The sequence below is a fragment of the Electrophorus electricus genome, chromosome 10 (assembly GCF_041902795.1).
Source record: "Electrophorus electricus isolate QZ-2024a chromosome 10, ASM4190279v1, whole genome shotgun sequence".
Lineage (NCBI taxonomy): Eukaryota > Metazoa > Chordata > Actinopteri > Gymnotiformes > Gymnotidae > Electrophorus > Electrophorus electricus.
Window position 1 is genome coordinate 15,278,277 of NC_137506.1, and position 13,739 is coordinate 15,292,015.

Here is a 13,739-nt window from a genome sequence, read left to right on the forward strand (position 1 = left end):
TCACTAAGGGAGATATTAGAATGAATATCCCCCATCTGAGTATCTCCACCCAAGGCTTAACCGCTACCTTTGTGTGGGTGCACCATTTTTTGTTTCTCACTAGTGCCAGACCTGCTAGCGTTATGTTGAAGCTAAGAGCTGAGCAGGGGGACTGCTCTGTTTTTAGCTGCACACACAAGCTCAAAGCACTATATTAGCCCCTAGTCTCAGAAGCCAGGAGAGCTGAGTGGATAAGGTTGTTTTTTTAAGTATTTTTGTTGGCAATGTCCCAGCTACAGTCGAAAAAACCTATATGTGTGTGCGAACCACTTTATGTCTGACTGCTTTTCCAACCTGGGTCAACAGTACAGGCAATGAAATTTTACTAAAAGAGGGATAAATACCAACTATCCATAGCTAAACTATAAATGACAGAAACTTAAAGTATTTTTACTTGACTTTTACTTTTTCTTATGTGTTTCTTTGGCCGTTTAGCACTAGCTAGTGTTAACAGCTGAAGCGATACGTTAGATGTAATTTTTAGAAAGTTATTGGCGTTACTTGCTGCAGAATCCACAGTAATGTTAACACTATTGGTTTGTTAGTTGAATATCTCTAAGGTGAACATCACCTGAATAATGTGACACTCAAAGTTACAGTTGTGTTCCATTCACGGGTTATCCACATTGCCAGGGGAAAATGTGCTTCATGTGCATCTGGAATTTGGCAAACTGGCATGTAGGTATGTATGTTAGGATGTGTGTTGCTGCTAGAATGAGCAGAGCCCTGACCTCAGAGCAAACTCAGGTTGTGACTCTGGTTCAAACATATATACACTGCACTGCTGTGTTCTCTGGCAGCCATGTTTCTCCCAGGGTTCACGCACTACAGTTCTAAGGGTAGTGCGGAGCCCTGTTCCCACAGAAGGAAGGGGCAGCATAAGCAGCAGCTCATTATAATTTAAAGAAACGGGCATTCAAACAAGCCCTTCTGAACAGGGTTGTTTTGACAGGGTGAGAAGGGTGCTATGGTGCTTGATCCTTGTGATATTTTTTACCAAAATATGTCACAGACATTAAGGCCATAGAGAACTGTGTTAACTCATGTAAAATATGTATAATATGTATATCAGATTTAATAAGCAGGTTCAGCGGCAGAATGGGAACCTACTTCTTATGCTAAGAATTTTACTTTCGCAATGCATTTAAACAAGGAGAATCTATGAGTGTGTATGCGGGTGAGTGTGCACGTGTGTGTGTGTGTGTGTGTGTGTGTGTGTGTGTGTGTGTGTGTGTGTGTGTGTGTGTGTGTGTGTGTGTCTGTCTGTCTGTCTGTGTGCCTTCTTTTCAAATCAAATTAAATCAAAATTTATTTATATAGCACCTTTTTACAATAGTTTTACACATGTCCATGCAAGAGAGCATCCATTAAGGGAAATGGGGAAGTAGTTGGCTAGGGTTTTCAGTAGTTTACTTGCAGAGTGCTAAATCTTTTTGAATACTTTTACTCTTAACCCATTTGTTATGCAATATACCATATCCTTTCTGCTTTCACTGGAGATCTTGAAAGATAGTTTTAGCTTTCGGTGCTATAGGGAACAGTCTGGAAGAACCAGAAGTGGAAGATAAAAGTAGTAGGTTTGCATGTGTGAATTTCTGCACTAAAAGGAAGAGAAGTCAAATGACAGTGAGCTCTGTATATGGCAATCTATGCAATTATATTAACCTCCTATAAATCCTACAATCAGAATTTGTACACAATTATTTTGCAAAAAGATTTTTCCCAAATCTGTCAAAACCCTGTTTATTTTTATATCACATTTCATTGTGGAATGAAATAGAAAAAGGAATTATAGAGTTGACTGTTGTGCATTCCTACACTCCCATCAAACAATGTGTGACTTTCATGAAAAGACAAGCCAAAGCCCAAAATAATGACTTTACAAAGCTCTCTTCACAAGGATCTATAATTAAAGGAATGATGAAGATTGACTAGGAAACAATATTTTTGAGTCCAGTAGATCTTATTTGGTTGCCCAAAGTTTCTCTCCCTTGAAAAACCCATTTTAGCAACATTTTATCAATAAAAAATGAACAGTGCTTTTGAGGTCATTAGGAAGATGACACTAAACATCATAGATCTTCTGGGTCAGGTGATTGTCTCTGAGACTGGCTGTCTCTTCTGGGACAGGAGGCTGTCTGTTTCTTTTGGGTCACAAGCCTCTTTTGGGTTTGGTGACTGTCTGTTTTGGGTCAGGGGACTGTCTCTAACAAATTAAGAGCAGAAATATCATAGGGCAACAAAGATCTAGATCACTATCTACTGTACACAAGTGACCACAGCCGGGCTGAACTTCAATCCTCCCAAACTCCCAATCGCACAAATGATTACTCAAGGAGGATCCCAAAACAATCCCTTGAATCTCGTTCATTATGTCACCCCTCACAGATGGGCTGTGCTGCTGTGCAAGAGTCCTCCCCTTCCTCATGGGTGCTTTAGATAGAGAACCCAACTTAAATGATCATAGTAAAGATGTATAGACACCATGTGGATATTTACGGAGTTACGGAATTCCATTCCGGGACTCTCTGGCCACAGTAGAGTGATGTCAGATATGTTTGGTTTCAGGTTTATATTCGTCGTGTATAAGCATGTTGAGTGTGAATGTGTGTGTGTGTGTGTGTGTGTGTAGTGTGTGTGTGTGTGTGTGTGTGTGTGTGTGTGTGTGTGTGTGTGTGTGTGTGTGTGTGAGTCTCTGTGTTGAGCACACATTGTCCAGTAACTTCTGACATTGCTTCCTGGCCTCTCCTCAGTAATGCTTGTGCAGCAGAAATAAATCCATTGAGGTGCTGTTGCCAGCAGTCCTAAGGGTAATGACATAAGCCCAGTGCGTGCTGTTTAACACAGAGAAAGGCAATTCATCTATGTCAAAGCAGATAAACCACATCATTCACTTAATGCAATCCAGTGATTAAGAAGTAGAGAAAATACCTCTCACTAACATTTGTGATGTCATTAGGAAAGCATCTGTTCAAAATATCTGGGTTAAGTCTTTGCTTTTTTTGAGTAATTTTACTACTACAAAAGCATTTATCTTAAGATATTTTTACATTTTGAAAAGGTTTGGATTTTCTCAAATCCACATTCATTTTGATATTGTGACATCTGAGACCAGACCAGACGCTTGCGGATAACCAGGTTTTATTTGTAGGAAAACAAGCAATAAACAAAAACAAAAACAGGCAAGGGTAGTAGCCAGAAATATATCGGATGTGCTCAGCATTCGCAAAAGAAAAGCGATAATACTTTGCAAGGAAAGAACAGAACTGATCTGATGAGGTGAGGTGGTGTTGGGGAAAACAGGAGTTGTAGTCATGGGCTGGGGTGGTCGCGTGACGGATATTCACTACAAGATTCAGACTTCAGATTCCAAGGGCTCAAACTGTTGGTCAAGACAGAACTCAGGAAACCCTTTTTCATTTGCATATAATTTGCAAATGAGAAAAACTATACAACTATACAACTATACAAAGGAATCAAGGCTCAGTAAAATGTGCAACAAATCATTCTGAATAACCAGCAGGCTACACCATGGGTTGTGTTGTCAGTGTATCACCATGGGGCTGGTGTTTGGAACACATCTGAGTCATAATATTCCCATCCCGGTATTCCCATGCTGATATTTCCATGCTGCCCTAGGCAAGTGTTTAACATAGGTTGGGTCAGCGTCTAGTCTCTCCCCTTCCACCAACCAACGCTGTTGGAAAAGAAATCATGGAATGGTTGTTGCCCTTTGGTGCCTGGCTAACTGACTGCTAGCGATACATTTACACAAAACCAAGGAGCTAACAAGAATAGAGCTCCTACCTGAAGACGTAGCTGGCTAGCTACCACTAGCATCACGCAGAACTGGGTGTCTTGCATTCCAGAGCATTCAGCTTCAGCTCGGGTGCGCATGCCTGGAACTTTTGCACCACACCTCATCATGGAAGAAAAGCAACATCAAGGCAGTATATCTGAGTGCACCAGAGAATCCACCCTCTGACTTCTGGACCACTGTTTTTGTTTGTTTGTTTGTATGTTTATTTCCTAAAGCCAGCCAATGAAAACCCAGGATTACCTACAGTGTCAGCAATGGCAAGAAGTACAGTGTATGGAGCCACAGCACAAAATATGCTCACACAAACATCGCCTAGTGTCACACCTCACCATCACCCGAATGACACACACAATCAAGAGAGTGACAGAGAATGATGCAAACAAACAGAGGGGGAGGGAGGGAGAGGTGCAGACAGACAGCAATAGAGACAGCCAGAAGAGCCTCTCAGTTAACCCCTTTGATAACCTCTTTAATAATTGCTCACTTATGCAGCTTTTCATCTCCACTAAATTGCTACAATCTTTTGAACCCAGGCTGCCATGAAGCTCTTCATTGTAGAAAGGGCACTTCTCCATCCTGCCTTCACTTCTCTGTTCTCTAGAGCAGCATGCCAGGACTCTGTGATCATGATCTCCTCATTCCTACTCCTCTCCATCTCTGTGCACATGCTTCCTCCCCTCTGAGTGATCCTATGGGTTGCCTCAGCCCTGATCTCTGACCCTTGACTGACGTGAGGAACAGGAAGTGGTCATGGTGCCTGCTCCTCGTGCTGTGGTTAGACAGATGGCTTTTCTCTGCAGGCCTGTTTGTTTATCTGACAGTGGGAGGGGGACACATGTACTGTGTTTCTGTCTGACTCTCTGCCTGTCTGTCCCCTGAGTCCACTGGGTATACTGTGTTTCTGACTGTCTGCCTGTCTCCTGAGTCCACTGGGTGTGCTGTGTTTTGGATTGTCTGTCTGTCCCTCCCCTGAGTCCACTGGGTGTGCTGTGTTTCTGATCGTCTGTCTGTCCCTCCCCTGAGTCCACTGGATGTGCTGTGTTTCTGATCGTCTGTCTGTCTCTCCCCTGAGTCCACTGGGTGTGCTGTGTTTCTGATCGTCTGTCTGTCCCTCCCCTGAGTCCACTGGGTGTGCTGTGTTTCTGATCGTCTGTCTGTCCCTCCCCTGAGTCCACTGGGTGTGCTGTGTTTCTGATCGTCTGTCTGTCTCTCCCCTGAGTCCATTGGGTGTGCTGTGTTTCTGATCGTCTGTCTGTCTCTCCCCTGAGTCCATTGGGTGTGCTGTGTTTCTGATCGTCTGTCTGTCTCTCCCCTGAGTCCATTGGGTGTGCTGTGTTTCTGAGTGTCTGTCTGTCCCCTGATCCTCTGGGTGTGGAACAGCAGTACACATTCCCTCCCTGCTCCAGCCACACACGCACACACAGTACTGGCACTGTTTGATGGAGTGTGATTTTCAGCACAACCATTTGCCCATAACTTTCAGGTTTTAATGGTAAATGGAACTAAAACACGATCTTACCTATTTTTAAGAACTAACATTTTTCCAGCATAAAACACTGTTGAATTAGGATTGCTTTGCTTTCGAAATACAAATGTACATCTGTCATGCTGAAATATTGTCTGGAAAACTTTCAGCAAAATAAAGTAATTTTCAAAGCTGTCCATATTCCCTTGCTGTTATTTGACTAGCTCAATGGCAGGAGTGTTGAATGTATACACAGGTAATGGAAAGTATGCAACTCTAAGCCTGCAATTATGTCAGCCTTGTCATGGTCAACTGTTTTCAGAAGCTGTAAAATCTCTCAGGCACTGTAGTCCTGGCTTGACCACAAAATTCAGTTTGTAAGTTTTGTTTTTAGTATAATAATAATAATAATAATAATAATAATTGGTACATATTCCTTGTCTATTATTAAAAAAAAACCAAAAAAAACATGGCCACTATGAAACATAGTTAAGACTGTTGAAAGATGATCCAATCAGTCAAGACCCAAATAACTCTAAAATTTTAAAGAGATCTATTTGACCCAGCAGAAGCTGTAAAAGCCTCAGTGGCCTGGTGCCACTGTAAGCAGAAAGAGTTGGGCCCTTCACAACATACAAAAGCTCTATTACCAGCTGTCTGCCCAGTTCACTCTGCTCTGTTCAGGACAATATTTGGATAGGCTTGGTGTTCGCATCCAATTTTATTTGTACATGCTGATTTCCAGATAAGTTATGATGTTATTATTACCCTTATCAGCTATACTCCAACAGATGTCAGGTCATGTCTTCACCAACTGGACTGCATATTTGATGTTCAGAAGGCCTTGCTCGTGGGAAAGAAACCCCTCAACGATTGTGTAGTAACTTGCTTCTTTAATGGAAGAGAGCTTTCTGCTGGGTCTGAACCACAGCTGCAGGTCTGCAGCGTCTGGGTGGGGGGGTAAGGAAAACAAGGAAAGAAGCCCCAAGTAAGAACACATGGGTGATCATGTCCTGCTGGGAAAAGGGTTGTCCTGTTGGGGATAGCATTGTCATGTTGGTGTTCGGATCGTCCTGTTAGAGATAGAAGTACTTTTGAGGATAGGATTGCACAACTGCAGTCAGCTGCACTGGTCTTAAGAAGGTGCACTGGGCTTGAGAAGGTGCACTGGTTGAGCATCAGAGTCAAAGGAAATGCAGGGTAAATTAATGTATTTCTGAAGAAGTTACATTTTGAGTTTTCATCATGATGTGTTCCCCTTACAATAGTGTAGATTATGTGGTTTATCACTGCAGCAAGGACTTCAAGGACCCCCCCCCCCCCACGCACCCATGATGCAGGTGTTAGACTGTGGCTCATAGCTTAGCATGGCTGATTCATGAGACATCCTGCTATCTTTACATAGGTATTCCAGCTAAGAGATGATATGAACCAATGTGACATGTGACCTGTATTTTAAGGAATATAGTATCCATGAAATTGGCAAGCCGTGGTTTCAAATACAGTCACTTCCCTAACATTCCCCGGAAATCTGCTTCTTCTCTGTTCACGTATCATTCCAAAGCTGCCCTTTTCTCTAGGGAGCACAAATGTGTTCACAGGAGCCACTTTGCATATCAAAGGAGTTTAAAGACATGGGTCACAGTAAAAAAAACATCCCGCCACAGGAAGTGTCCTGTGGCGTGGAGGGACTGCTTCATGCTCCTGCACTTCCTGCCTGTCTATGTGGTGTGTTCCTCCTCATCCTTGTCTCCATTCACAACATCCATGTTCCCGACTTCAGCATGGCAAGTCTGGTCTGTACACATGTTCCAAATCCCACAGTATCCGCCAACTCAAATTAGAACGCCAATACAAGTTTATGCAAAGTACCACAAATGTATCCTGCTGGAAAATGATGCAATCATTAAACAAGCATTTATCTCCAACTGGTAAGAGCAAATCTTGGATTGGTGTTTCTATACTGGCATCCACCCTGACATTTCCTCTTGCAACCACCGCGTCTTTGCAGCACTGATCCGGAGATGGCCTCTCTCCTGTCTCAGCACCCCCCAGTACCTAACACAATGAGGCAAAAAGTGGGAAAGGAGAAGCCTCTGGAATACATAGGCACAACAGTGCTCCGAGTATTAATAGCTGTATTAGTAGCTGTTCAAAATAGACCTCGTCTTAGTATGCTGACTGCAGCACAATGAGGGCAACCATAAAGTCTCTGTGTTAAACTGCACGATATATGTTCAACCTCATAAGAAACATTTTTTCCTCAGAACATGGTGTCTTACAGAACTGTTATGCCCTTTAAACCACATACCGTGAAAATAACATGACGAATACCGATATGAATGGAAAATGACTTTCTTAACTTTTCTAATTCTAAAATTTCTCTACAACACCATCATGTCATCTATAGTTTCCATTCAATTTCACCATTTCTTAACTTCTTTAAAGAAGTTGTCTTTTTTTCATGAATTCCAAACCCTGCTCTCAGCTAGCCCTTCGTTTGCGTGAACATGCAAAATGTGAGCAATAACCGGACTGCAGTTACCAAACATAAATAAGAATGAACTAATACGATTTTGTTTATTAATATTATTTATTTTTATTTTATTAAACAACAACAAACTAACAAAAATAAATATGTTCCGGAACACAGGTGTTCCAAATATAAGAGGCTCCAGATCTTGATCCGACAGGATCTGGCACAAATTAAGCACTGCCCTTCTCCTCTCTCAGAATCTCATGATACCTCACATGCAGACAAATAGCAGAGGGAGACAGGAGACAAATAGCAGAGGGAGACAGGAGACAAATAGCAGAGGGAGACAGGAGACAAATAGCAGAGGGAGACAGGAGACAAATAGCAGAGGGAGACAGGAGACAAATAGCAGAGGGAGACAGGAGACAAATAGCAGAGGGAGACAGGAGACAAATAGCAGAGGGAGACAGGAGACAAATAGCAGAGGGAGACAGGAGACAAATAGCAGAGGGAGACAGGAGACAAATAGCAGAGGGAGACAGGAGACAAATAGCAGAGGGAGACAGGAGACAAATAGCAGAGGGAGACAGGAGACAAATAGCAGAGGGAGACAGGAGACAAATAGCAGAGGGAGACAGGAGACAAATAGCAGAGGGAGACAGGAGACAAATAGCAGAGGGAGACAGGAGACAAATAGCAGAGGGAGACAGGAGACAAATAGCAGAGGGAGACAGGAGACAAATAGCAGAGGGAGACAGGAGAAGAATGGCTATGGCGTTCTGAGGAGCACAGCCAAATCAGAAAGGACAGATCAAATGGAAGCACGCCATCTTTATCACTGAAAGGAACTTGTGAGCTGATGGAAGACATTGGAAGAGTAACTGGAAAGAAATCGGATGGAACTGAGACAAAAGATTTGCTGGGCCACTTTAGAGATGGACTGAGGTAAAAAAGGAAAGACCATGAAAAAGATTTACTGCCTCACAACTTTTAGCTGTTAATAGGTGTCCTCACTTTGGAATGGGTGGCAAAGCACTCAAATCTGGTTTCTGTATTCTAGAGCCTGGGGTGCAACCATAAACTATTAATTCAAGTGAGAAAAGAAGTAGTATTGAGACAAGTCTTTCATTTTAAGCCAACAGTGTACACAGACTGTCTACTATGCAGAAACAAACAGACCTGCTGGGGCCAGGCTCTTTCCCAAGTTTGTTAAGTATCTTATCAGCTCAGTGGGCATGGTGATAGTCACAGGGCTTTGAACACTTTCCTTCAGCAGAGGCATTCTATTTGCAAACAGCCTAATAGGTTAGCTTTACCTCAAGCCACAAAACAAAACCTCCAGGACTGACCTGGGTTTCACTGAGAAGTGGAGGGGAGTCTAACTGGAACCAGCCTGAACAGCTGTGCAATAATAACTGATTATAATGCTGGATTGGCAGCACAACTAAAGTCCTGCTCCCTCTTGAGCACCCGTACACATTTATTCATCGTATAATATTTCCTCTAACTTGCAGAGGTATGTCATTTGCATTTAGGTACTAAAATAAAGCTCTTGGAGCTGAGAGCTTTTAAAGATGAGTACTTCCAGGTGACAAAAAATTAAGGCAGACAGGAGATAGACCTACACCCTTCCGGTAATAAGATTAGGTTTAGCTTTACATAGAATTTTTAGATAGTAAATTAGCTGTTATTGTATAGTATATATTTTATACTATAAAATATAATGTTCTTTTGTCTCAGAACTTTAGCACATGGATATTTGCATCCTGCTGGCTTGTCTGCTGGATGTCTGAGAATGTATTAAATGCAGCAAGTGTTTGAGCTGGCAACAGGCCTAGAAATTCTTCATTCAAAGTGAAACCAATAAAGTGTGCTGGATGATTAGCCGAGATGCAATCTTTCTTTTGACTCTTTGGTTCAGCAAGAGACTGGTCCATTGATGTAACTGGAAAATTCCAGGTGAATCTACACATCCACAGCATTGTGTTGCTTACAACCAGGGCTCATGTGTTTGCTTCTGCAACACAGCAAATCTGTCAGATTTATATGAACTGATAAGAACTGTTTTAAAGGAAAACCCATTTTGATTCTGAAAGCATTGATGAAAATTTCAGCTTTTCCAGAAATAGACCTGCCTGTGAGTACTTCTTTCACTTATCAACAGATGTCCTCACTGCCTTGCAATTCTTTTAGCTGTCAATAGATGTCCTCTCTTCTGGTTTGACCAGTGAAAACACATACCTGCACTCAGGAGGCTTTTACAAAGGGCTCTAGCAGGTGTGGATTAAACCATTTCCATACTGCATCCTTTTATACTCAGAGCCAAAGCTGAACAGACATGACTGCAACTGGTTTGTAGATTTCAAGATAGGGGAGCATCACTTTTTGCATCTCTTTCCGCTCCCTAATTGTGGCATCTGCTCAGAATTTTGCAGTATGAACATAAGCATTGATCCTGGAAATGTATTTGTAAGACCCACAAATCTTTTTTTCATCATCCATTCTGATATGCTTACACTATTGAGGCAAGTGCTGAATATTGAACAAAACGGACAGTTTCTCTAGAGTTCATTTTCAGAACAGATTTGACTCGTGTATAACTTTAGTAATGTGATTGTGCTTTGTGGATTTCCTTTGAAATGCTTATCTAAAAAATAAGATGACCTATATGCAGAGGAAAGAATTCTCATAACATGGTGAAGAAATACGTTCTTGCCATGGTTACGTCCAAAGGCTATCTCTCACTTTCTCTTTCCTTTTGTCTTTCTCTCTCCTTCTCTCCCCCCACCCCCACCTCATGCCCATATACACAGAATAATGACTTTATGCATCAATAGTAACAAAACATTCAAAGGGGTTTCAATTTCCCCAAGACTAGATTAGATTTTCCCCCAAACCCAGTGCTTCTTTCTGCTAGACGTTAGAAATACTTATGACAGTCAAAAGATTTCCCTCCCTCTGTCCCTCAATTTTATATTATACATTAAACTACCCCCAGTTAACAGTGGATTTTGAAATTTAGAACTGTAACTCATAATAGCCCCTACAAGGGGATATGAATGGGTGGAAATGGTAAGTGGGTAAGTCCCTGTCTTTAGTTGCGTGTCCCAAACATTTTAACCACTGTGACCAGCAAACCAAAGTTGGGAACATCTGACCATAAGTTGTTATTAGCACTTCCTGCTTTTCTCCTCAGAACCTGGCCTGCATGTCTCTATCCACCCTCATAAAAAAAAGCATTGCGTCAGTGTGAATGATGGGGAAGCCCCGGTCCACACGTCACTGCTGGGAGTACCTCTCCTCATCACGCAGCCAAACATCGGTGTTAGGTTGGGTGGGTGGGTGTTGGAAAGGAAGTATGGAGGGGGGAGTAGCGATGTGATAGAGAGGGAGAATGTATGCATATGAGAGAGAGAGAGAGAGAGAGAGAGAGAGAGAGAGAGAGAGAGAGAGAGAGCAGTTCGACATGTAACTAATGCCGCAACTGCAAAATGTATTTGCATTAAAGGAGATTCTAAATGTGTCTAAACCACTATTAGCAATGAACAACCAGGTGAGCCATGGAACATACAGCGATCCTGTACAATATTTTTCTCGCTTTCAGCCTTTTACTCATTATGTGATAATTGCCTGTTTGGAAGGACAGTATTAAGCTTCCTGTAGCTTCTCAGCAGGGTAAAAAGAGGCTTGTTTTTATTAGGGCCTTTCATGTATTCATCTGTGTTACATTAACAAGTTTCTTCCCCCCAGGCAGGTAAACGTTTTTAGCGGAAAAAAAGTAACGTAAGGCTGTGCGTACTGGATAGCCGTAAAAATTAAGGTATAACACCCCAGGACTTCACCTATACAAGGGCCATGCATTAAAAAAGTTTTCCTCTTGAATGCGATCATTTATAAGTCTGGATTAAAACTAAATATTTTATTACATGATACGATTACCAAACTTAAAACTATATCATGCACCGCAATAAAAGATTTCAGACGTGAACTGGATTACCTGTGTCTGCTCGCTGCCCTCGCTCCGTTCAGAGCCTGTGTCTGGGTCTGGCTCCCTGCATACAAATTGAAACGCTGAGGGTACGACGCACTCCAGGCGTCTCCGCAAAAAGTCAAAGCAAGCACCAAAATAAGCGGAACTGGTCCAGCCATCCCGTATAAGGGTCGAGATTAAACAGTACCTAATATCTTAAAAATTCTTGAATTCCTACAGTAGCCGAACTTTTTACTCCATACAAGTAGCGAGGCGAGGTCTGCGCCGTAGTTAGAGGAACCTCGCTACACCCCAAGAAATTCATACTACCGATCCATAATGTCCAGCGCGTATTCAGCACAGCCCCAGACCTGTTTTGGTCCCTTTCACTGAAAGACAGACCAAACCAACGGATAACGCCACTTTCGCTTTTTTGCGCAGATAAAATAATCTAAACGCCCTCTGTCATTCTTTTAAATCATTTGATTGTCACTGCCAAAGGAAACAGTCACAAATCTTCCTTGCGTTTGGAGAAGTCTTCTTTAAGCGATGAGGCAAGAAGTTTGGATTCAGAGTCAGTGCACGGGCGCCGAAAACGAACTGTGGCGCACCCCCCGTTCCACCGTCCTGTTCCGTCCCATTCCGCTCCTCTGCGCTCTTCTCCGCTCACCTCCCGCCACTCGGCGCTCCTTAAAACCCTCCCACCGGTACCCAAATGACGAATCTTAGCAGGAAAAAAACATTTTTTTTGGAGTTCACTCATTTAGTCTACACGTAATAAGAAAAAGGCGCCACGTGTTCTGATTGTGGTATCAGGGTATTTTAAACGAGACCAAATGCAGTCCTTTATGTTTCAGACGCTTTTTAGATTTTGGCTTCTTTCAGGGTGCAATATTAGCTGAAAATGCCCCTCAGGCGTCTACAAATGTCTTTGAGAGGTTGTCTTTCGGATGACCTTTTAATCTGCACTGGCAAGATATATTGTTATCTGAACAGCCGGTCCTCTGAAGGAGTGTCCACTTCCTCAGCTAACTAATTACCCGTAATTGTCCACCTGGCTTACCACATGCCCTGGGGATAGCTGGTGTTTCAAACCAGATTTTATCTGAATATGAGTGAGCAGCATTCATTTCCATGTCAATGTATAAAAAAAAATATTTCTGTTACTCTAAAGATTTACAGCTGATGGGACATGTTTCAAGAATTCTCAGCTGCAGGTTAAAGATGCTGACCAAACATCTGTGATTCAGAATAGCCAACACTACACCATGCTGCGTTTAGGAAAGCAGTATGAGTGTGTGGGAGGAGCTTTGTCAGCAGAGATCAGGGCTTTGAGCTGTCACTCACACTGTAGTATGGAAGCCATTTGTGCAGCATTTCAGAAATGCGAATTAACACAGGTGACTCAAACCCCAGTGCCCCATATCAGTGCCCAAAGCTGACCTCTGCCCTCTCTGCCCTTTCGACCTGCCACTTCATGCAGTCACCCTCTCGTTTCAGTGCTATTTAAGATCAGGCTGTATGCAATGGTCTGTTTAGGACTGAGTATTTTTATTGTCTTGTGCAAAAGACTGATTGAGTTTCTATAGCTCGGGGTAGGCACATCTATCCTCAGAAGACTTGTGAGAGGAAGGTTCTCTTTCCAGTACCGTAAAAACACACCTGATTCCACATGATTGTTAAGATATTCAGCCACATTATTATATTGAATGTGCTCTTGTTTGGTTGATAGAAAAACCTGAAGCCACTAAACCATCCAGTATGCACAATATAGCAAAGAGAAAAAATATATTCAAATCCCCCTGACTAATGCACGTATAAGGTCCTTTTGCACAAGATGCATGTTTCAGTGTTAATCTACCACTGGTCTTTTTTGTGCTTCTGTCAGAGTTATTCGACAGACAGCACATCAGCACACCCCACTAACCCCAGGATTTTGTATAGAGCTCCAAGCAGGTGTGTACAAAGT

At 42.5% G+C, this 13,739-nt stretch overlaps 1 protein-coding gene across 1 annotated transcript in view; it reads right to left on the minus strand.

Annotated features, from left to right (window-relative positions):
* Positions 1-12,441, minus strand: part of emilin1b (elastin microfibril interfacer 1b) — a 24,960-nt gene extending 12,519 nt beyond the window's left edge. Inside the window, exon 1 of the mRNA XM_026999843.3 lies at positions 11,798-12,441. Within this exon, the coding sequence (XP_026855644.2) occupies positions 11,798-11,949 (152 nt within the window). The 5' untranslated portion in view covers positions 11,950-12,441. The remainder of the gene's footprint in view (positions 1-11,797) is intronic.
* Positions 12,442-13,739: the final 1,298 nt, after the last annotated feature.